This window comes from Panicum virgatum, chromosome 2K, assembly GCF_016808335.1.
Source record: "Panicum virgatum strain AP13 chromosome 2K, P.virgatum_v5, whole genome shotgun sequence".
Lineage (NCBI taxonomy): Eukaryota > Viridiplantae > Streptophyta > Magnoliopsida > Poales > Poaceae > Panicum > Panicum virgatum.
This window is the reverse complement of record NC_053137.1, coordinates 67,710,847-67,734,998: the sequence shown is the minus strand read 5'-3', so window position 1 is coordinate 67,734,998 and position 24,152 is coordinate 67,710,847. Positions and strand designations below refer to the sequence as shown.

The following is a 24,152-nucleotide window of genomic DNA, read 5'->3' as shown; positions in this document are numbered from 1 at the left end:
TGTTAAACAGGTGTACGCTTCAACACACAAGGAAAGAAAAGAACGGAATGAATTAGCAAAGAAACCTGAGATAAATCCATGAATCATGACCCATGCATGAGATGAGGCACAACTGTCAACCGGAGGCCGTAGGGTCCCCAACAAGCGCTCGTATCGTACAACTTCTGGTCGATCCCAAAACGTGCACACATGCACACCAGCCGGAACAGCGACGTTGCAGATAAAAGGTTCACCTAACCATAGTCCAATCCGACTCCAAGGTCACCACCAGCATATATACACATCCAGGTACAACCAAAAGGCATATACCCTCCCTAGGCTATGCCGGCAAGATCTTAGAAATGGGTTTTAGCAACCCCTCAGTTTGTTACATGATCATGTATTTCCCATTTTTCTTGTAAATTTCGAATTCAGACTCGAGGCTGTCCAATATATCGACAACTGATTCTCTCTTGGATCCATTGAAATGCTTGACAACATCGTCTAATAACACCTGAAAACATATTGAACCATCAGCACTCAAACACACGACGACAGGAACGACCTGGGCTTCCAACCGAGCTTCAGAAAGAATGTTTGGGTGTCTGCTTACCCCATCGCGGCTGGCCACAAGCTCTAGTACAGATTCTTCAGTGGCACTAGTTGTGCCAGAAGATTCAACTCCATGCTCCTCTATCTTCTGCAGTTTCATTGCTGGCTCCTCAGCAGAACCAACCATGCCATCGGTTTGGCCTCTCTTTGCTGAAGGGTTTGCATCACAGGCATCTGCCGCCTGGACACCATCTGCTGGATTATCATTTCCACTGGCTTCACTTGCATGGGAGGAAGCAGGAGCATTACTAAAAATCTGCTCTGACAATCCACGTCCCTCGATCGTCAGGAATGTCTTGATCATGTCGTAAGTTACCTGCAATTGTCATGTATTCAAAGTAAACGTTCATAAACACATACAATTAACTATACACCGTATTTTTTTGGAAGCAATACTATACTTAAATCATAAATATAAATGGAGTAATCATGTACTGAGGGAATATTACATTCTCTGGGAGCTCCTCTTTGATTGGCTTCAACTTGTCACGTGATCCAACCTTTGCAATTGCAAGACGGATCCCTGAGGCTATCTCAGGTGTCAGCCCTACCTCCCTGCAGAACCTACTCCAGTCCAACTCACATCCTTCTCGAGCAGCATCAAGTATGTAGGCAATAACTGTTTGCTCTTTTATTGGCACTGCTCTGCGAAAATACTAGAACACACAAGCACATTAAGCTGTGAACTTGAGTATACCATCAGTAGAAGACAAAAATGAAAACAACAGTAACTCACAGCAATTTTTAGGAATGAGAACTCCTGCTTCTGCCACAATTCCCATGCAGTCAACTTTGCATCACCCAAGATCCCAGGAAGATTGTTCTGTACAGGTTTTGATACACCAGCTATATTCTCTACAGCTGGATTTATTGTCGGTGGTGGTGATGGTGAATTATCCAATGGAAGGTTTAACTCCTTTGACAATTGTGTGATATTTTGGATAAAAGTGCCACTGAAACGCGAGATAAAATGCTGCCAAAAAAAATCAGATCCGTCAACATATGATATGAGTATGAGAGGGAAAAGAATGGTCACACTACAGTGTATTTTAAAATTGGATGTACTGAAGAAATGAATACTGTTCATATTAACAAAAGAGAGTTTGCTATGTATATTTTTCAACGTGATACCTGGTTGACACCATCGATATTAGCAAGTCTAGCTCCAGTAGAAGGCCTCATCTTTGCAAAATTTCTTATTGTCTGATCACCGCATATGGCATATCTGTAACAAGTGGGATTAAAAAAATCACTGAAAAACGAAGACTCCTTAACTCATTATTATTATCGTTTATTTTTTTTACTCACGGAGCGGTCCCAATATCTTGAGCAAGCTCCATCCTGACATTGAGGAGCATTTGATACAGTTTTGATTCATCCTGAAAGAAATTTAAATCAAACACAAAATAGCTAAAATTTCCAGGGTAAGCAGTGGGTGGGTGGGATCAACAAAGTGCAATTGAGGAACCTACCTCAGAAAATTTTTTCAGACTCTAATGTGGGCACAAGATTTGAACCACCACCTTCTTTGTGCTGCGAATTGCCATGTTCCTCTAGATCAATCATCTCTGCAGTCAGCTGTAAAACCAGTGGTGTTCCATCTATTTTATCAGCAGCAGAGAGAAACTTGACCCCTTTTGGACTGACACTGAATATATAATGCAAAGTTAGTGGTGGTTGTTCTTAAGGGAATGATTAGAATGACTACAAAGCAAAAGAAAAGCAGTGACAAAGCACCTGACAAATCTAAATGTATCACGGACAGTCTCCTTCAAGTAATCTGCACATAGATAAAAGAAGACAATGAATAGATAAATGCACATTCAAGGGTGACAAAATATTTCATTATCCTAAGAACTGATGCAGAGCATTTGCTCAGTGTAGCCATACATCAAGTAGCTGAGATGTTCATGAATGTACTTAGATTGGTCAAAAGATGCGCCTTCAAATCGGTGCATACTTTCTAAGCTTTAAAGGTTTCGAGATTAAACTGAAAAGGATAACCAGCACACTGTTTGAAAAGACATTGCCCTAAGAGTCAACTCAGTGTACCTATATTATGGACATATCTACCATGAATATCTTTAGACAAAAGGAAATTACTGTCATCAGTCATCACAAGATATGCCATTTGCTTGCATAGAAAATGTAGACCATAACACTCTTCTTAATACAAATCTAGTCTTCCTCTGTATTATACAAAATGGTCAAGGGCATAGGGTTTACGAAAATGTTAATTTTACTCACAAGCTCACAAGAACAAAGTGTAGCACTATCTCCAAATCTTTTTCCTAACCCTATCTTTCTCAGGGAAAAGACAGCAAGAGAATCGGCTTTGTGCATGGAGAACCGACAATTTTAAAAAGTGCTGCTTCATAGTTCATATGACTTGCAATAATGACCAACTGAATGGAGAGATCCGCAATAGTACCATGTGCTATAAGGAGGCCACCAAGTGCTTTCCACCAGTTTGGTGAGTAGTCTTTACCTCGTCCATGCATTTGTAGTTTATCACAATTGTTGTCAACAATTGTTGTCAACAATTTTCTTGGCCTACAAAATGAGAATATTGTTCTTCAAGAAAGAGCAATCTAATGAGCAAGATTAAGTTCTAAAAACATTTATTGTTCAACCTACCATTTTGATCTCATAAAGTAAATATACTGTGGAAGACTTCAGAAACCTATATGATCTAGTATATGCCAAGAAGCAGCAAAGATGACAATACTTTCCATTGAAATGATTAACTAGGAGTGATCCTGTCCAATCTGGTTGTTCCCAGTGTATGCTACAACTATAGGCTATAGAACATTGTGAAACAAAAAAGGATAGAAACTTACTCGTGATCCACGGAGAACGTCAATAGGTAAATTGAGGCCCCAACGTCCTCCAAAAGATTTGATGCACGACAGCAGCAAAAAAGTTTCTTTTGACAAATCTCTCACATTTTTCACTGCTGTGCAGTTATCACAGTTACCTGTACAGCAAGAAATGTCGAGTCATTAAATCATTTAATCAATATGTCACTGCAAGGCAAATTCCACCGGTTGTGATAAGATTGCATGATACCTCCTAACCCAATAGATTAAACATGGGAATAAGCAAAAGAAACCTAAACAAAATTTCAATTTGGCAATATTCGTAGACAAAGTCCACCAAGATCTTAAAATTGTTCTGTTATTTATTTATTTTCAAAAAGAAGACAATACCACAGTCGGAGTTGAGGTCTTCGCCAAAATACTGCAATAAGAACCTTCTACGGCATGTAGCAAGGAGGCAATATTTTTGTGCTGCCATGAAGGAATCCATGATTGCTCTCCTCTGGGTTCCCTGTTTGATGTATTAAAGCATTAAGAAAAGGAGTCATACATAAGAAGCACTATGCTGCAGGGATAGAGTGAACAAACATCCAACATGCACACTTACATTTTTTGCATCAGCGCAATAAAAGTCAGCTTTTGTAAAATCGCTTCTTTGGTAATATAGCCAGCAGACTGAAGACAGACCATCTCTTCCACAACGACCACTTTCCTGGTAGTAGGACTCTAGGCTCTTTGGACATCCATAGTGTATTACACATCTAATATCAGGCTTATCAATACCCATCCCAAAAGCTATAGTTGCCACCATCACACACACTTCATCCCTGATGAAGGATCTGCAAAGGAGCACCATGACCAGATGAACCATAATGCTGCCACCATAGTTTGTAAAAAAGCTGGATCCATAAATCACATAACTGACTATCCTTATGCCCCTTGACCCATGCATTTGTCTGAAGGCTTTACTTTTTCCATTACCTAATTATATGATCAATGCATATCTAACAGAACAAAGAGATTTCAGTAAATATTTTAGAGAGAATGTTGAGAATAAACCAAATCCCAGCCCATGTGAACCACGTGATATTCCATGCCTCACAAGAAATGGTCAAGCATATCAGTAATAAGCCAATATAAACAATTCAGAAAAAACCATTTTCACAGAGCAATGTTGATAATAGGTTCAAAATATCATTTGAACATTGGCCGAAACTCGAAGCAATATAGTTGGAGGATTTGGATTGTTCAAGAAAAATGGAAGTACAAGCAAAACACATAACAACCAAACAGAAGCCAGTGAATAGATAACAAACCTATGGGATTCCTCTCTAGCTCTGCTACCCATTTTACCGTGGTACATTCCAGACTTGATTCCAGCAGTAACAAATGCCTCATGAATCTGGTAAAAAGATTATTTATGTACCCAAATTAAGACAGCAGAAAGTATGTACTAAAACAGGTTACACAGAACCAATAAACAATCCCAAGTTTATCAAATTATTTTAGAATTTGTGAAATCACACTTCCAAATTTTATTAGACTTTACTGAATCCATCCTTGTAATGTGAACGGAATCTGAAAGTTCCCGCATGGCCACATCGACCAGAAAATAAAGGAGGTGCTGTTACTCAAACAAACAAAAGCAAATATTAACAAACTCACATTGCAAGAATTTGATGTGCATCTGTATATAATGCACAACTCCTATTTTTAAGGAAAAACAGAAGAAAAAAATGCATACCCCAGCATTAGGATTTGCAAGTTCAAAACTATATAGTTCTGAAAATTCACAAACCTGTTCGGTTTCCCGGATGGTAGTACAATACAGTATTGTTGACTCACCCACAGCACTCCTCTTTGAAACATCTTTCACAAGTTCATTGATAAAGGATATAGATCGGTTGCATGACTTCACACCATAGAAAAGGTTGTGACGATCAAACGATCCAACCACGACGTGTGGATTGCACAGAACCAAGGAAGTAGAAATATCTCTGCGTACCCTGCAATTAGACTTCAAGTGGCGTTATGTACTTGGTACAGAGAAAGGACAATACCAGCTCTAAAAAGCACCTGCAACGTGGCTCCACAAAAAAAAACATGAAATCTCATGTTGACAATCCATAGCTATGGTATAGCTGTGATGTCTGTCTGGCAGGTTCAACTGCTTTTATAGCCTATGCATATGTTATTATGACACTAGGGACACAATTAGTATGATATCATCAGTTCTGGGATGATAACTGAACAATCAAACACCTATTAACCTGTGAGGGGATAATCTAGTGCTGGTTGTTACTATGTTTAGGGAGTTCTGTTGTTCTAAAACTACAAGTTTCACCTTGTCCCTTTAAGCAAAGGAAAATTAGATACAATCAAAAGAAGCATAAGAAGCAACAATTAATAAAATAAGGTGATAAAGTAATAACATCTATACCTTTCTGTGGCTGTGGCAGTTAATGCAACAAAGGGAACCCCCACAAGAAGGTCACGTAATAAATGCAACTCCTTGTATTCCATCCTGCATTTAAGAGTCTGAGTTATGGGAATCACTTTGAAGGGGGGGGGGGTGATGCTGATTGACTCCAACAGACTCAATAGCAAAGATGGGAAAAAAACAAGCACATGAAGGTGCAATAGCATCAGCCCAAAATCTGGATAAATAAGAACATACAGTAACTAGTAATTACTGTCAATACATTTTCCATAAGTGCATACAGGATCTTCCAAAGTGCATAAATATACTTATGAAACTCGGTTACTTTTGTGAGAAGTGATTTTTTTATCAAAAGAAAAAACAACCTGAAATCATGTCCCCATTCTGATATGCAATGCGCTTCATCAACGGCCAGCAAGCATATTCCGGCAGCCTGCAAGTTATTCCAAAACCTGGACTAACATGAAAAAAAGGTAAGTCAACAGAACAAAAGCTGCATGTTTTATTTGTTTTGTTGCTTTCAGAAGAACTAGGGAGGACCTTACTATTTACATACAAAATATAAAGCTCTGCATGGCCAATAGAAACTAGATTTGATAAGGCCACAGGACTATTATATAAATATCAATCTATCCAGAACAAAATCATTTAGTCGTATTGCAGCCAAGTCAGAAGGCAGGGCAAGAAGCCTTCCCTTGAGCAAATCTATGTCTGCCACTAGCATCAATTGCATCAATTTTCATTTGGAGAAATTTTATCAAAGAAGCGCATATTCATTTGGAGCTATGCCAACAGCCAAAGATTGCAAACTCTTTAAAATAAGTTTATGTTGCATCCCATTTACATCCTTACTAATAGATATGTCTCTGTTACTTTAATGAAATGAGGTTTACATGAGCTACAACTTGAAAGTAACCATATAATTAGAAAACTTGTACATGCTTTCATTTTCAGCAAAGTGTCCACATTTTTTCAATTAATCCTGCATAATCAGATGATCAAGTTTTGCAATTGCCTACTATGGTCCCACAAGAACAAGTCGAGCACTACAGGTTTAATAGTAAAACGGCCAATAAGCTAAGATACGTCTGAAGTATTTATAAAATATCACAGGATTTCACCTTGACGGAAGTGAAATGGCTTTCTCTGGTGTCATGTACAGAACATCAAACATGCCTTTTTCAGCCTCGCTGCTGGCTGAGCTATTTGTTTGGGTGCTGCCCAGGTACTCAGATTTCACACCTTTTTGTTTTAAACTCATAACCTGTTTTATGAAAATGAAAGCCACAGCAAGCCTTTTAGTGAAAAAAGAAAAGGGAAGACCACAATCAGAAGAGCACCAAGGCTATTGTATTGAACACTCCAGACTTACCTGGTCTTGCATCAGGGACAGAAGAGGACTTACGACAACAGCTGTCTTCTTTGTAACCAGTGGGGGTATTTGATAACTGCCAGAATGGAATTTGCCATGATCGAATGGTAATTTTGTATTTAAAATGAAATAATGAAATACTAATTGATTAATAAATGAGTTGGCGAAAACAGGAATGCATTTTTTTCTCTGGGAAGGAAATGCAAAAGATTTACAAACCAGAAAACAAAAGTATGCTCTAGTCTTTTTGAGAAGACAATTTTACTGGTTTTGGCAAGCTGTTTTATAGTCATGATTGCCTAAGTGGACTTAGCCTCCAATTGATCTGATGGACTGTTGACACGAAATGTAACTTTACAGGCCACCTTTCTACCAACGTTTTTTTTTTCGAAAGACCAAACAACGAAAATGTATTTAATCAAACCATCAACCAAACAATCTCGAACAAGCGAGGGGGGCGGAGTCGACTTACCAGATGGATTTGCCGCTGCCGGTGGCCATGACGACGAGGCAATCCCGTCCATCCAGGACCTTCTGTATGATCTCCCTCTGGTAGGGTCGGAACGACGAGTAGCCGAAATAGCCCTGCACAAGTGCAACATACAGAAACGCCCAGGATTAGACCAATGCCAAGAGTTAGGGTTCTAGCGCGCGGCGGCGGCGCTGACCCACGGAGCCTAGGGTTTTGGGGCGTGGAGTGGGCGCAATGCGATGCTTGCCTTCAGCGCCGCCTCCATTCTGGCAGGGAGCTCCGCCCGGATGGCTGGATGGGAGCGGAGAGGTTTCGTCTCGAGGAGGAGACGATGGGGAACGGGGTGGAACTGTGGAAGGGTGGGGCTCGTGGCGGCCGTTTGGGGATGGGAATGGAAAGGGAAACGGCGGCGTTTCGTCGATTTTCCCGCCAAATCCTCTCCAGGTAGTGGAGCCTAGTGGGCCGTGTCCGTGTAGCCCGTAAGGATTTGGCCTTGATACGTAGAAGGGTTCCTTCACCGCCGCCGTTTCGTATTAAGCATTTTTGCATATGATTGGCCACTTTAGCTAATTTTTCATTCGTACTCCCTCCATTTCAAATTATAAGACATTCCAATAATTTTGTAAAATCAAAATTTTTCTATATTTAACCAAATTTATATAATAGAATAATAATATTTATTATATAAACTAAGTACCATTAGATTTTTTATTAGTTATATTTTCATAATACATCAATTTGATATCATAAATCTTTATATTTCTCTCTATAATCTTAGTCAAACTTGAAATTACTTTGACTCTCCAAGATTCTTGGAATGCCTTATAATTTGGAACGGAGGGAGTACTTAAGATCAATAGTGGAGAATAAAATCGACATAGATTTCAAGGGAAAAGACGTTCGTAAATCAGGGTCAGCATGGCGTTAATTTCATAAATTTAGGTGTTAGATGGTTTAAGTACACATTATTATGTGGTCCCATGTTAACAGAGAAGCAACACGATGCCTTGCAAATTGCAACAACTTAAGCAATTAACTACTGCCAAAGTGCCAATGATGCTTTCGACTTCGAGAGGAGCCAGAATTAAAAAAAAAATAGAGGTGCTCAGCAGAATTTCCCATATATTACATGTTAGGGCTTAAGTTAATGCACTCCTAGTAGGTTGCATGCTCTTTCCCTGATGGGCTCGCCATACATGAGAAAAGTTCAGGCATCCTGATGGATCCACTGGAATTCTGGAACTAAACCTCATATCACTAGCCTCAAAGGCTCAACCCTCAACTCCAACAACGAAGGCTATGTCATTGTTAGGTGGAGGGCAAAATGTCCAAACTGCAGGATCACAACATTGTCTCGACTACAGCAGAGATTGCCTGCGGTCCCCCTCGCTCAAGAAGAGACAGAGCAAGGTCATATTCACGCCAACTCCGAAGCCCAGCTGCTATCTTCTTTAGCGTGTCCAGTTTTATGTCACGCAACCATGATGGAACAAACTTCACCACCAGGAACACAAAGCGCGACACATATGCTTTCCAGGTACCCGGATCGCAGCCCAGGAGAATGTGTCCATCCAACACACCAGCTATGAAATCCATGTGGGTTCCCACCACTCGCGGCCTCCTTGAGAATAAAGACAATTTCATGACAGGAGAAATCCTATCCGCTCCCCAAAGCAGGCTGCCACAGAAGAAAAGCATGTTGGCCATGGCATAACCTTGGAGTGTGCTGGAAACTGGCCCAGGGTCTTTCAAACTCTGTTCTCTAGCTGACAGAAGCAGTGTTGGCAATGTTTCCTCATACAGCACCTGGACCACAAGTGATCCACCTGAAATGCATAGGAGCCCAGCACCAAGCATAGCGACCTGACGAGCCATGGAGGCTGCACAAGATAGTGATGTCCGCCCCGACTTCAACTGCGGAGGCCCGTTAAAAAAACATCCATTTGCAAGTTTGTGGGACCACTCAATCACTTGCTTGAGGATTACTTCACTGACAAAGTAAGTGTCATGGAATGTTTGACATGTTCTCAGGTAGATGAAACCAGGTGCCATTGGGAGCCTAAGACCTTGATTCGTGATTGAGTCCCCAAGTAAAGCCCCAACTCCACGATTTGCAGTTATGTCAGAACCACTGGATGATGACTGCAGAAAGGACGAAAAGCAACTTTGGACAAGCTGTGCAACTGCATCTTTGTCTCTGCCAAATGGAGAACGCAAACAAGAGAGGACGATGAAATCATGCCATCTTCGCACTTTCTGTGTCCATAATGACGCAATAATGGGCATGCTCGGCCAGGAACTCCCCCCTGCACAGTTCTCTAGTGCTTGTCCAATGACTCCTTGAATGCAATCCAAACTCCTATCTAGCTTAAATGTAATTGTCAAGCTGACAAGCGCAGCCATCGGTAAAGGAAGCATTGGCGGCACACCGCCTGAAAGGTTATATGACAACATAACTACATAAGTGGAACAAAGGTATTAAAACGTGACAATAATTATGAATTAAAGCAACTAAGTTGATGTGCAAGAATCGAATGCAGATCATACGTGGATAGCAGCTGTGAATCTGAACACCAGCAGATGCAAGAATTTCCTTTATTTCAGCCTCAATGGAATGAAGAGAAGCACCAGGGCTAGGCCATTCAATTCCATTCATTGGGACAGGTTTCCAGATTCCTCGTGTAATTTCTGCTGAGAAGTAGCTAACAATCGCAGCAAGAGAAGCAGGCAAAAAGTCCACCAGATCCCTTAAGCCTGCAGTATGGTAGCACATTATCAGCAAACATAAAATGAGATTAAGAACTACTCCCTTAAGAGTATGGGGGTCACTGTAAGTCTGTAACACATTAAGATGAAAAAAAACAAATATTACTCACTTGTAGTCAAGTCTCGGCTGGAAAATCTCCCATGAGCACATGCTGTAAGAACAGCTTCAAGGACAAAAGGAACAGCTTCTAAAAACTCCCATGCAGGAAATGCAGGCCTTTGGAAAGAATCATCTGATGCACTTACAGAGGAACCACTAACACTACTACTTGAAGCGGATGAAAGATTACCAGATGATATCCCACCTTTATTCATTTTTCGGCAAATCATACTCAAAATTTTGTTTGCAACTTGATGGACAGGGTTTTTGTTGCAAAGACCAGAAAGGGTAGATGCTATGCAAGCTTGATTCTGGAAATACCAAGCCCTTAACTTGGGGAAAGAATCAATATAAACCGGTTGAGCAGGGACCTCATTGACTGAGCCCATATTATCGTAAGAATCCCTACTAGGGGCGGATGAATTTGATAAGTCAATGCGGTTATTGCGCATCAACAACAGATAGTCCAGAGTAAGTTCCATTCTTACTGAGCCTCCGCGACCAGCAAGACAGTACTCTTGAGGAGGCCTATAAAACTTCCACAAGCGAAGGAGACAAAGAAATGCACAAGAGAAGACCGAATAAACAGATGTTTCACCAAGGATGGTGGACTTGTGGTTAGGTGGGGGTGCTATTGACCCAAAAGCTTCGCATAGTGGCATCAAAGCTGCAGCAACATCTGGAACCTGTATCAAAAAAGGATTTTCTTAAATTCAGGATAGAAAATAGTACAATCATGCTAATAAATACATAAAGCTGAAGATAGCATTATTATAAATTATACAGCATAAAAATGCTTGCATTTGTAACATGGTGATATTAGAACACGCATAGCACTAGTACAGTAGTACTTCATTTTCCACAGCAACACCAACCACTAGTACTTCATGCAGGATAGTTCTGAAACGATGCCTAAATATTTCCAAAGGCACACAAAATTACAAACCTATATTGATCAATGAGCCTAGGGGCGTCATCAAATGTTAGTGAAGCAAGGGACAGCTGTTATGGCCAAATACAGTGCCGACAACTATACTATTCAACATGATAGGTTAACAAGAGCATGCAAAACTACAGTAGAGGTGCTTTAAACTTTAGCTGAAGACCAACTGAAAAGTGAACGCAGTAGATTAAAAATAAACAAAAAATCCATACAGAGAACAATTGTATAGGGATATACAAATCTATTGGCATTCTGAATTTCTGATTAACGATGTAGTTAATGGAAATGAAACAAATAAGAAACCTTTTTCCAGAAAGAAAAAGAAGCACGTGTCTAGTGGTGAGAATCTGTTCTGAATTGAAATATGCAAAAACATTAATAAACCTATAACAGATTGCACAGACAAATAAAAAGCACAAGCAAGTTATAATGCATTTTTCCTTACCGTTCCATACAATGAAAGAATATGGATGGCATCACCATAAGACAAACCGAGTAAGATTTCATTTAATGTAGACATCTGAGCAAGGTAGTGGTTTATGCTCCCAGGTGTTGAGGTTGAGGAATCTGAGGGCAAAGAAGCTAATAATAGCTTGACCACCATACCAACCACATGTTCCTGACAGGATATGTAAAATTTAAAGCATACTTATAGAAAAAGAAAAGTTCCTGGGCAAAAATAATCTGAGAAACAATACTATGCAGCATAATCACAAGTGGAAAAAAATGACACAGAACATGGTAAAAAATTATGCAGTAGAAGAATTCGTTTGCAGAGGTTTTATAATATGTGTGCTTGTATGTTTCCCAATAGGGTTCGCCTAACTAGTTGTGTCTCCAAAATTTTGCAAGCAAACTATGCTAACATGTCCTACATCGCTACATTTCTAAAGATTTTTGGGATTATTCTCACATGCGGTGATTAACAGAAAATGGTGAAGGTAAACTTTCACCTATGCTATCAGCCCAAGATTCAATTTTCCCTAAGTCTCATCTAAAAAGAATACAAAGTAAATAGTGGAAGCGCCCTTTTAATGAGTATGAAGGAAGTCAAACGCACTACTGCATTGTCTGATTGATTCACCTAAAAAAAATACTCCCTCTGTTTGAAATTACAAGGCTATTCTCTTTCATTAGTATGATACATAATTTTTGTGACACAAAATAGATGTTATTAGATGCGTATTAAAAATACATGATATAATTATAATTTTGCATCTCATAAATGAAATATTAATAATCATTGTCAGTCAAAGCTTTGCACTAATGAAACAAAGTACGCCTTATGAGTTAACTTTGTTACAGAAGAAACAAATATTTCAGGCAGTTATAAAAATTTATTGGGCATGGCAATGCGAACCTTCACACGATATGGTTTACAAGTGTAAATCAAAGTACCTGAATGTTCCAGCCACGGACAAGTGACGCGCCGCAAAGAATCTTGGCAGCAGCTGTTTTTTCTTCTTCTGAACCATTTGCTGCTATATTGTATAATTTGTCCAATTCCCCAACACTGAAGAAACAAACAGATTCCAAATCAAGGCAGGAACATCGTGGTGACAGCAGTGGGGGGGGGGGGGCATATCAAGCAGACTCAAATTAAAATATGGACAATCAGCCAATCAGGGTAACTATTTTAACTTGCATGCTCTCTGGATGCATCTACCTTTATTCCCATTTTCTGTATACTGCACTATAGAAAATGATGTAATATAACAAACTGAAGTAGTAAACTATTAGTTCAAAAGATGTCTTTAAGAACAAACTGTCAAAATCATGACTGGCCATTAGAGTGTGTAATGTCCCAGTTGAGCCTGTTTTCTTCCTTGTAGTGACACAAATTAAAAAAATGACTTAAATAACAAATTGTAATGACTGCCGGTTCGAGGATGAGAAATGACTTGCAATTAGAATTTCTAAACCAATTGTGAAATTAAATTTACACACCTTGAAGCAGGAGTAGCAACCAGAGCATCAATAAGTGGACCAGAAAGTGGAGCCCCTTTAATAAAGTTCAGCCACGGCGATTCTTGGGGTAAAGTTGTATCTTTCAATGGCCCAGATGATACAACATAACCAGGCCATAAGTAAGCAGATGTATCAATCAAATTTCTCGAGATACAGGCCTCAATAATAAGATGGAGCATATTCCCAACTGAAAAGAATAGGTGGTAAGTAAAAAAAAAAGGATGAAATAATGAGGGATTAAAAATAAATATATCTCCTATGAATAAGAGAATACTAAAGGAAATAAGGGCTTAAATGTTCTGGGAATAACAAGCAAGCAATATGATAACAAAAATCAGTTATCATGGGTACCCAACTAGTGGGGGCCAGGCCAATAAGAAATGATGAAACCAAGCGCTTATGCATGACTCCCGCGGCGTGATCTCTGCTTTCTTTCAAATATGATAACTATTAATTACTTAGTAGAATATGGAGAGTATAAGTACCAGCTTTCGTCGAAGAGTCAATCTGGGCCACCATGCTAGAGTTGACAACCCCAGCATTATAATTGGACTTGAATATTGCCGCTTTCGAGGCTGCAGAATTAGCTGCATTCACCACTGATGAAGGTGGCACAAGAAGTCCTGAATACTGGATCAGATCCTGGAGAGAAGATATGAGCCCTTGTCTTCGTGGAAGAATTTTGCTTCCTTCAGCTCCAAACATATCACTTTCTTCTTTAAGAATTGCAGCAACCGATAGTGGTATAAGAGCTAACAACATGCATAACCTCGCATCTAGATGAGGAATTGGTCCTTCAAGAGGTTCTCTAGCCTAGTTACAACAGTTCAAGTGAGAAAGCCACATGGAAGTAAATAGGTATAGTTGATCATTATCATAAAAAGGTCTATTCACCCGCTGAACGAGACGAAGGGCGGAAATCCAAAGAGCTTTAAATGTTTCCTGCCAGCTTGCCTCATTAAGTACTTGCAGCGTCTTCGTCACTTCTGTATGAGAGATAGGAGAATCAGGATATTAGTAAAAAAAAGACCATAACACTTTTGCAAGAAAACTGATAGCAGGACTTGAATATTTTGATTGCAAACTCATGGATCATTTTCATCCACATAGTTGAACCAACATATATGATAGTCAGGGGGTACCTTTTAAAACCTCAATAGCTGATATACCACTTAGATGCTTCCCGTCAATTGCATTTTCCACATAAATATCAAATATAATCCAGCAGGCAGCCCTCCCAGCTCCAGTAAGTTGGCCCAGTAGAGAACCACCCGATCTCATATTACCAAGAACATCCACAATATGTTTGTTATTTGGTTGATAGTTTGCATTGCAGACTTTCTGAATATCTATTAACAAGTCATTAATTTTGTGTCCAGAAGGCAGTAGAGTCTCCAAGGCCACTTTGTGAGCTTCAATAGAACTCAACCTCTGACTTAGAGAACTGAACTTTTCAGGCCTAACCTAGAAAGGTATCCTCGTTAGCACATTTGTAACGCTGATTATTAGCTAAATAGAACGTACAAAACCACAGCAGCACAGGTCAGCAGCCGAATTGAAGGAGAGGTTGGGGTCTGGCCTTTGGCAGTGTGCCAAGGCCAAATAATTTGGGTGGGGGGGGGGGGGGTCAGATTGATCTATTAGTTTCATGGCTCTTTTTTGTGTTTTGTGTCTCAGTATAGTCCACACTTGTTTGTGCATGTTGTAGTGAACACCTCAGCAGTTCACGCTTCTCAATTCCTATGTAATACAAAGATACGCAGTTCCCCTGCATGTTCCCAATAAAGGGAAAGTACAAAACCAGCAGAAATGTATGTGTTGGAGTATATTGAGCCCATGTGTATAGAGGCCCATCTTGAGGCCCATGTATAGGATCTATATATACCCACCCATTTAGGGTTGGAGGAATCTATCTAATTATCCCGTCATTATGGTATCAGTAGTTTAGGTCTTCCATCTCCCCTGTTCCAACCGCCAGGGGCTTCCCCTGTTGCGCCGCTGCCGCCAGCCAGGATGGCCGGCCGCCGGCTCCTCCTCCCCTCTCTGACTTCCCCTCCCTTTCTTCCCTTCCTTCCCCCCTCTCTGCGCCGGCGCCATGGCCAGCCCGGCCCGCCGCCTCCCTGGCTCTGCTCGATCCCGAGCAGAGCAGGGCCGCCGCCGCCAGCAGGGGCCCGGGGGCCGCCGGATCCGCCGCCCCCGAGGCCGCCGCCGCCGGATCTGCTGCTGCCAACTCTGCTCCTCCGCCGCTGCATGGCGCTGCCGCCTGGAGCCGCGCCGGCGCCGCCTGGGGCCGCCCTGCCGCCGCTCTGGCCGCCCAGGCTGGCCCTGGTGCGGGCCCAGGCGCGGGAGGGGCCCAGGCCGGGGCTCCAGCTGCTGCCCAGGTCGAGCCCGGCCCTGGTGCGGGCGTGGGTCGACCTGCAGCTGCCGCCGCCGCCCAGATCGGGGATGCCGCTGCCGCTGCCGCCGCCCAGGCCGTCCCTGGTGCAGGCGCAGGCACGGGTGGGCCCGCCGACGTCGCCGCCGCAGCTCAGGACGTCCCGGGTGCGGGCGCGGGTGATACCGCTGCCGCCGCCCACCGAGCCGCGATCGCTGCCGGCAAGCAGCCCGCAGCAGCCGCGGCCGCCGCCGGACCCACATGGCCCGAGCTCGGGATGCCTCCCATGGATGCGCCGCTCTCCGCCGCCGCCTTCCGTGGTCAGCAGGCCGACGCCGCTCTCGCTGCGGCACTCCTCGCCGCCAAGTCGGAAGCTTCAGCGGCCCAGGAGCGGGTCCGCGTGGCTGCCCTCGCCTGGGAGCGCGAGCGCGCCACGGCCGACGCCCTCGCCCTCCGGGTCGCCGAGGCGGAGCGCTTCCTTCGCGTCTCCTCCGGCCAGCCCGTCGACCCCGAGCACGGCACCTCCTCCTCCCACCAGGACCCGCACGCCGGATCTGGCGCTCGGTACGACCCGACAGACCCCATGGTCGCCCAGCTCCACCTCCAGGCGGCCGGCGTCCAGAACATCAGGGCTCTGGTCTCCGTCCTCCTCGACCCCGCGTCCTCCTCCTACGGCCGCTGGCGGGACCAGGTCCTCCTCACCCTTCGCCGCTACGCCCTCGACGACCACGTCCTCGCCGACTCGCCGATCGAGACGCGGGACGTGACGTGGCTGCGCCTCGACAGCGTCGCCCTGTCCTGGATCTTCGGGACCATCTCCCTGGATCTACAGGACCTCGTCAGGACACACGGCGGCACCGCGCGGCAGGCCTGGGTGGCGCTCGAGGGGCAGTTCCTCGGCAACGCCGAGTACCGCGCTCTACAGCTCGACGCCACCTTCCGCACCTTCGTGCAGGGGGACCTCTCAGTCGGTGAGTACTGCCGGCGGATGAAGAGCATGGCCGATGCTCTTCACGACCTCGGGGATCCGGTGTCCGATCGGGTCTTGGTGCTCAATGTCCTACGGGGACTGAGCAGCACCTACGACCACATGAAGGGCTGGATCGCCCGCCAGCGGCCCTTCCCCACCTTCCTGCAGGTCCGGGACGACCTCGCCCTCGAGGAGATCACCAGGGGTCTCGCGCCCGGATCGTCCTCGCCCACCCCCGCCGCGCTTGTTGCTACTCCACCGGCCTCCTCCGCTGCTTCTGCCACCTCCCTCCTTGGTGCTGCTACCGCCGGGCAGACCGGAGGAGGGGGGGGCCGTGGACGTCGCCGGCGACGGGGTGGTGGTGGTGGCACTGGTGGCCCTACTTCTGGGAGCACCGGTACCGGTGGGGGCCGTCGGGGCGCGCCGCCTCCGGCTCCGGCTCCCGCTCCCGCTCCTGCCCCTGCCGCTGGAGGTACGCCCTGGCCATCCTTCAGCAACCCATGGTCAGGGCGCATCTCGATGTGGCCGTTCCAGGCTCCGGGAGGGGGGCACCGTCCTCAGCTCCAGCCAGCGGCCATGTTCACTGGCGCTGCTCCACTCTTCGCGCCGTCCTGGACCCCGCCCGTTCAGCCCTGCCAGCAGCCCACCTGGCCTGGGGGGTGGGACCAGGCCGCTCTGGCGCAGTCCTTCAGCACCATGGGACTGACGCCGCCGACCAGCACCGAGTGGATCGCCGACTCGGGCGCCTCGTTCCACACCACTCCCGATGCTGGTATCCTCTCTTCTATCCGACCTCCACACCCCTCTTGTCCTTCTTCTATCATGGTTGGTGATGGTTCTTGCCTTCCTGTCACCGCCGTGGGTTCTGCTCCTCGTCTTCCCAATGTTCTTGTCGCTCCTCAAATGGTTCACAACATTCTTTCTATTCGCCAGTTTACTGCTGACAACTCCTGTTCTATTGAATTTGACTCCTCTGGTCTTACTGTGAAGGATTCGGCTTCCCGGCGTCCGCTCCTCCGATGTGGCAGCCCGGGGCCCCTTTACACTCTTCGACTTCCTGCTTCCGCTGCCTCGCCTTCGACTTCTTCGTCTTCTGCTTTTGCCGTGACGCCTTCTTCCACCACCTGGCACCGCCGGCTTGGTCACCCCGGCCGCGACGTTTTGGCTCAGCTACGCCGTAGTACCGATGTTCAATGTACTAGGGCTCCTGCTGAGCACCTCTGTCATGCGTGCCAGTTAGGTCGTCATGTTAGACTTCCGTTTTCTTTTTCTTCTTCGCATGCTGCGCATGCTTTTGATCTTATTCACTGTGACCTGTGGACATCTCCTGTACTCAGCATGTCTGGCTATAGATATTACCTGGTCATTGTTGATGATTTTTCTCATTACTCTTGGACTTTCCCTTTGCGTGCCAAGTCTGAGACCTTCCCCACCCTCCTCCACTTCTTTGCCTGGGTGTCCACTCAGTTCGGCCTCACCGTTAAGGCCGTCCAGTGTGACAACGGGCGGGAGTTCGATAACTCCACCTCCCGATCTTTCTTCCTGTCTCGGGGTGTTCAGCTGCGTATGTCTTGTCCGTATACCTCTCCTCAGAACGGCAAGGCTGAGCGGATGATTCGCACGACGAACGACGTCGTGCGCACCCTTTTGATCCAGGCTTCTCTCCCCCCGCGCTTCTGGGCTGAGAGCCTCCACACCGCCACCTACCTGCTCAACCGCCTTCCGTCCACTGCTTCTCCTGCTCCCACTCCACACCACGCTCTTTTCGGTACCCCTCCTCGCTACGACCACCTTCGGGTCTTCGGGTGTGCGTGTTACCCTAACACCTCCGCCACCGCTTCTCACAAGCTGGCGCCCCGCTCGACTCGTTGTGTGTTCCTCGGATACTCCCCTGACCACAAGGGGTACCGATGCTTTGACCTCACCTCTCGCCGCGTTCTGATCTCCCGACACGTCGTCTTCGACGAGTCGGATTTCCCCTACTCCACCTCCTCCACACCTTCTTCTGATCCCGAGTTGGCGTCTCTGTTTCCGACTGACCCGGTGGTTCAGCCACCGTTACCTGTCTGTCCTTTTCCTACAGGTTTTCCCGGCGCACCAGCACCACTTCCGGTGATCTCTGCTGCGCCGAGCGCGGCCCCGGTGCCCGCGGTCACGCCACGCGCGGCCCCCGGACCTCCGGTCGTGCCGCGCATGGACCCGGTGTCTTCTGCTGCGCCACGCGCGGCCCCGGTGCCTTCCCCTGCACCTGAGCGATACGCTCAGCCGGTGCAGGTGTACCGGCGTCGTCCGGCGCCGAACCCGGCGCCGCAGCGGTATGCTGAGCCGGTGCAGGTGTACCGGCGTCGTTCCGCGACGACACCTGCCCCGCCTCCTGCTACGGAGGCTCCTGCGACGACGACACCGGAGCCGTCGCCGTCGCCGCCTCCTCCGGCTCCCTCTCGAGCAGAGCCGGAGGTGTACCACCCGCCGGTCATCCATCGGGATCCTCGACATATCCATCCCATGGTGACTCGGCGGATGGCGTCCCAGGCCGCGACTCTCTCCGCCACCGAGGGAGAGCCGCGGGTCTCTCCAGTACCCGCGGCGCCTGTCCGCGACGCCTTGGCGGATCCTCACTGGCGTCGCGCGATGGAAGAGGAGTACGCGGCTCTTCTTGCCAACCAGACGTGGGACCTCGTGCCGCGTCCGTCTGGTTGCAATGTGGTGACTGGCAAGTGGATCTGGACGCATAAGCGTCGGGCTGACGGCACACTGGAGCGCTACAAGGCTCGCTGGGTTCTCCGGGGGTTCACTCAGCGGCCTGGTGTGGACTATGATGAGACTTTCAGCCCGGTCGTGAAGCCCGCTACGGTGCGCACGGTCCTCTCACTTGCGCTCTCGCGCACTTGGCCTGTGCACCAGCTGGACGTGAAGAATGCATTTCTTCACGGCACCTTGTCAGAGACTGTTTACTGCTCTCAGCCTGCGGGATTTGTGGACTCGAGTCGTCCGGATATGGTCTGCCGGCTCAACAAGTCTCTCTATGGACTGAAGCAGGCTCCACGGGCTTGGTACTCTCGGTTCGCCACGTTCTTGCTGACGCTGGGGTTCACCGAGGCCAAGTCTGACACGTCTCTCTTCATCTACCGCCGTGGGGATGAGACGGCATATCTGCTGCTATATGTCGATGACATTGTGCTCACAGCTTCCAGTCAGCAGTTGCTTCAGAGGATCATCTCCTCTCTGCAGCAGGAGTTCGCTATGAAGGATCTTGGTCAGCTCCACCACTTCTTGGGCGTCACTGTTGAGCCTCGCCCGTCTGGTCTCCTTCTGCACCAGCGGCAGTACGCCCTCGATATTCTGGAGCGGGCAGGGATGACTGATTGCAAGCCCTGCTCCACTCCAGTCGACACTCAGGCGAAGCTGTCTGCTGATCTGGGTGATCCGGTGGCTGACCCTACAGCCTACCGGAGTCTGGCCGGCGCTTTTGCAGTACCTCACCTTCACCAGGCCGGACCTCACCTACGCTGTTCAGCAGGTCTGTCTCTACATGCATGATCCCCGGGAGTCACACCTTGCTGCGCTGAAGCGTCTTCTTCGATACGTCCGTGGCACTGTGGACCTCGGCCTGGTACTTCACCGCTTGTCCTCTGCTGAGCTGGTGGTCTACACAGACGCTGACTGGGCTGGCTGCCCGGACACTCGTCGCTCCACCTCCGGCTACGCCGTCTTCCTGGGCGGCAACCTGGTCTCCTGGTCGTCCAAGCGGCAGCCAGTTGTCTCCCGCTCCAGTGCCGAGGCGGAGTACCGGGCTGTTGCTAACGGCGTGGCGGAGGCGTCCTGGCTGCGACAGCTCTTGGCGGAGCTCCACAGCCCGCTCGCCAAGAGCACGCTCGTCTACTGCGACAACGTCAGCGCCGTGTATCTCTCCACCAACCCCGTCCAGCATCAGCGGACGAAGCACGTGGAGATCGACCTACACTTCGTGCGCGACAGAGTCGCCATCGGCGATGTTCGGGTACTCCATGTCCCGACTACCTCCCAGTTTGCTGACATCTTCACGAAGGGGCTGCCCTCGTCGACCTTCTCGGAGTTTCGATCCAGCCTCAACGTAGCCGGTGGCTAGTTGTGGCTGCGGGGGGGTGTTAGCCCTTTTGTGCTCTACTTGTACTCTCATCTTGTCCAGTCTTGAACACCGCTGCGTCGGTTGTTCAGACTGCGGGGGGGGGTGTTAGCTTTCTTGTTGTCCAATCTTGAACACCGCTGCGCCGGTAGTTCAGACTGCGGGGGGGTGTTGGAGTATATTGAGCCCATGTGTATAGAGGCCCATCTTGAGGCCCATGTATAGGATCTATATATACCCACCCATTTAGGGTTGGAGGAATCTATCTAATTATCCCGTCATTAGTATGTTCTCAAAGTTTTTGTGCAAGCTCATGGCAACAAGGATGGAAGGTTAGGTAACAAATCCTACAATTAATATGGCTTACTGAGAAGTTGATAGCTATTTAAGTACTGTTTGAATGTTTCCAGAGTATAATGCTTGACAAGAAGGCAAGACTAAAATGATGGACACAAACATCTACATTGTCAACATGTTAATAAGGTGGGCTGCACTTAAAACAGCTTGTATTTGCTTGCATTTGGAATGAATGGATTAATGTCCTGCAGTTAAATTCAGCCTTAATTGCAACTAGCCTAAGTTAAAAGTTATCAACACTTCAACAGGGTAATACATAGATAAAACTCACGGACTTTTCTATCCTACATAGAACAAATGAGAAAGGGTTAGGAGAAAATATACATGTTCAGGAATATCAAGCGCAGAAATGATTGAATCTTTCTATCAGCAACCATCATATGCAGCACATCCAAGGCCATGACAGTGTTCTTCCGGCGTAACTGTTCGCGATGCTCATTTTGGTTCTCTGTAGGGACCTTTTTGACATCTAGGTCCATAGGTTGTGGCCCTTCAATGGCGTATACACTCTCTTGCCCCTCTGCCATACCAGATGGAAAGCCACAGTCCTCAAGTATGCTATCAATCAGTTTGGTGACAAGTGCCAACACAAACATAATGACAACATGCCCAAATTCTGTTCCACAATATCCATAATTCTTTAATAGTTGCAAAGCATCAGCAATAGACTTTGTTATCCTGGGAAGTACAGTAACCGCATATGAGCAACAGACAGTAGTGTACAAGTCACTGCGTAGTATTAGCAGAGCAGGCTGGTTAATAGGAACTATGACTATACTGAAAAGGCAAAGTTAGAAAAGATGAAGAGAAAAAAAACGCAATAAAAAAGGGTTAGTGTGGGGGGACAAAACCTAGGCTCATATAATATACCTAAGATTCATGACATCACATAATGTGTTAGGCTGCTATCCACATCTAAGCAAAAAATTTGATATATAAGTAGAAAACAAGAATTAGAAAGTGTAGCACAGGTTTTTAACATAAAGCCTTACCACCGTACCTCAATCTATGTAACTTATATTTCAACTTAACTGCACATTTTTATTCAAAAAAATACATGCATCTCGATTGAATTGGGAGTATAGCTGAAAAATCTTAAAGAAAACTAACTAGAGTATGTGTTTCAGAAACACTGATGCCGAGTATGCAATGCAAGGTTCAAACATTCAGCTTGCCAAGAAGTAAGAACCACAGGTGGTAGCTTCTGTGGGTGACACATAATCTACAAAATATTTTGCACAATAAAGACCTAAATGGGGGGGATACAATTTACACTGCAAAAAGTTAGGCATACAAAATACTATAGTAGTGCTACGACTAGACCTCGTCTAGTGCTAGCACATTTCGTAGCTGAAGTCTTACTTGTCACGATTAGGCCCGGCCTCCATAAACAACGAGGGGGACGTGACGTTACACTTGATGAGCTCCAGGTAGAGCCGATACGCCTCAGGCTGCGCTCGGCGCTGCGGGAGCACCCTGCAACAAAACCGCGGGGCGGTCACTCACGAAGCAGCCAATTCGATTCGCGCAGGAACTGGAACAGTGGTAATATACCTGGGGGTCAGGAGCGCGAGGACGTTGAGCGGGCAGAGGAGGCGGGAGGCCATGGCCTGGCCGACGAGCTTCCAGAGCGAGGGCGAGTTGTGGGCGAAGCAGAGGTTGGACACGAGGATCCCCGCCAGGTCCGCGCTGGGGATCCCCGCGCCCTCCCCCGCGACGACGCGGGCCAGCTCCGCCGCCCGCAGCAAAGGCGGGTCCCCGCGCACCTCCGACGCCTTCACGGCCGCCATGACCCTCCTCTCCAGATCCGCGGGGCCGGCGGGGACCAGCCCCGCCGCATCCGCCGCCGGCGCCGTTGCCGTGGCCAGGATGGCGTCCTCGTCCTCGCCGAGGGTTTGGGTTCGGATTTTTTTTTTTGAAAAGATGTTTGGGTTTCGGATTTTGCGAGCGGGCGTCACGAGAGGCTCGCGGGTCGCGACATTTGGGTTCGTGAGAAAAAAAAAAAAGGAGGCCGTCGGAGTTAAGAGGCGGCGGGGACAGCGCGGGAGAGATCTGGGCCGTTGGATTGGATCGTGGGAGACCGGTTGACCAGACGAACCGCGGCGGTCCTTCTAGACGGGGCCAGCGATCAGGACGTGGTCGGATCTAGACCTGGGCAAACGTCGGATCGGGTCGGGTTCGGGTCAGGTCGGGTCAAGGTCGGGTCACGGGTCGCATAGGATGGCCCGCGCCCGACCCGTACCTATCACCGGGTCGGGTCGGGTTGGCCCGTGCACCCTGCGCGGGCGTGTCGGGTCGGGTTTTTTTCGGGTTGGGTCGGGTTTTTTGGCCTTTGGGTCGGGTTTTTCGGGTTGGGTCGGGTTTTGGGTCAAAAATCACGGCCCGTGCCCGGCCCGTTGATTGTTGCGGGTCAAAAAATACGGCCCGCGCCCACCCACCACGTAGCTCGGGTCGGGTCGGGTCGGGTTTTTTTCGGGCGGGTTGGGTCGGGTTGTTCGGGTCGGGTGATCCATGCCCAGGTCTAGTCGGATCACAACTTGCTCTTTGCTTCATTTGATTTGGCCTCAGAGACTAGAAGACACTTTGACCATCAATTAGAGTGTCAAATAAAAGCAATTTACAAAATCAACTCCAGAACTCTTGCGTTAGGAATCCTGACAAATCTAACAAGACTTTTGATTGCGTGATTTGAGGATGGTTACTGTAGTATTATTGCAGTCAATCATTGATTAATTACTGTCGTTAGATTTGTCGCGAAAAGTTACACCTATTCTTGAAGAAATTTTACAAATAGATTTCATTTAGTACTTCATGCGGAGTCTAAAAGATATTTTCTAGAATGGTTACTGTAGTAACGAAACAAGGCCCAGCTATC

At 46.8% G+C, this 24,152-nt stretch overlaps 2 protein-coding genes across 3 annotated transcripts; both read right to left on the bottom strand.

Moving 5' to 3' along the window:
- Nucleotides 1–45: 45 nt before the first annotated feature.
- Nucleotides 46–8,122, bottom strand: LOC120694869 (probable ATP-dependent DNA helicase RecQ). The gene is made up of 20 exons (XM_039978179.1): nt 7,942–8,122; nt 7,695–7,807; nt 7,223–7,298; nt 6,972–7,114; nt 6,216–6,302; nt 5,851–5,934; nt 5,209–5,416; nt 4,727–4,812; nt 4,018–4,249; nt 3,801–3,921; nt 3,427–3,568; nt 3,023–3,126; nt 2,329–2,371; nt 2,074–2,239; nt 1,900–1,979; nt 1,723–1,816; nt 1,328–1,564; nt 1,041–1,247; nt 593–907; nt 46–493 (listed from the first exon to the last, which is right to left on the bottom strand). Exons 1-20 carry the CDS (start codon nt 7,957–7,959, stop codon nt 368–370), a joined length of 2,682 nt encoding a protein of 893 aa, XP_039834113.1. The 5' UTR covers nt 7,960–8,122; the 3' UTR covers nt 46–367.
- Nucleotides 8,123–8,701: 579 nt separating this feature from the next.
- Nucleotides 8,702–23,262, bottom strand: LOC120694867 (mediator of RNA polymerase II transcription subunit 33A-like). 2 transcript variants are annotated; one of them, XM_039978175.1, is made up of 12 exons: nt 22,832–23,262; nt 22,640–22,753; nt 21,602–21,955; nt 14,614–14,930; nt 14,366–14,457; nt 13,957–14,284; nt 13,451–13,658; nt 12,902–13,016; nt 11,949–12,122; nt 10,571–11,246; nt 10,242–10,448; nt 8,702–10,126 (listed from the first exon to the last, which is right to left on the bottom strand). In XM_039978175.1, the coding sequence occupies exons 1-12, from the start codon at nt 23,065–23,067 to the stop codon at nt 9,036–9,038; spliced, it is 3,912 nt and encodes a 1,303-aa protein (XP_039834109.1). In that variant the 5' UTR covers nt 23,068–23,262; the 3' UTR covers nt 8,702–9,035. The 2 variants fall into 2 exon arrangements, with proteins under 2 accessions (XP_039834109.1, XP_039834110.1); XM_039978176.1 differs by having other exon boundaries at nt 8,702–10,150; nt 22,832–23,221.
- Between the last annotated feature and the right edge of the window lie 890 nt (nt 23,263–24,152).

Bases quoted from the DNA above. Each gene is read 5' to 3' on its own strand.
- LOC120694869 (XM_039978179.1), bottom strand. The intron at 5,417-5,850 runs GTATAGATGTTA...GTCTAATTGCAG, and splicing joins ACTGCCACAGCCACAGAAAG to GGTACGCAGAGATATTTCTA. The intron at 1,565-1,722 runs GTATCACGTTGA...TTTTTTTGGCAG, and splicing joins ATATCGATGGTGTCAACCAG to CATTTTATCTCGCGTTTCAG.
- LOC120694867 (XM_039978176.1), bottom strand. From the start codon at position 23,067: ATGGCGGCCGTGAAGGCGTCGGAGGTGCGCGGGGACCCGCCTTTGCTG. The intron at 22,754-22,831 runs GTATATTACCAC...GTTTTGTTGCAG, and splicing joins CTCGCGCTCCTGACCCCCAG to GGTGCTCCCGCAGCGCCGAG. The intron at 10,449-10,570 runs GTGAGTAATATT...ACCATACTGCAG, and splicing joins CAGCCGAGACTTGACTACAA to GCTTAAGGGATCTGGTGGAC.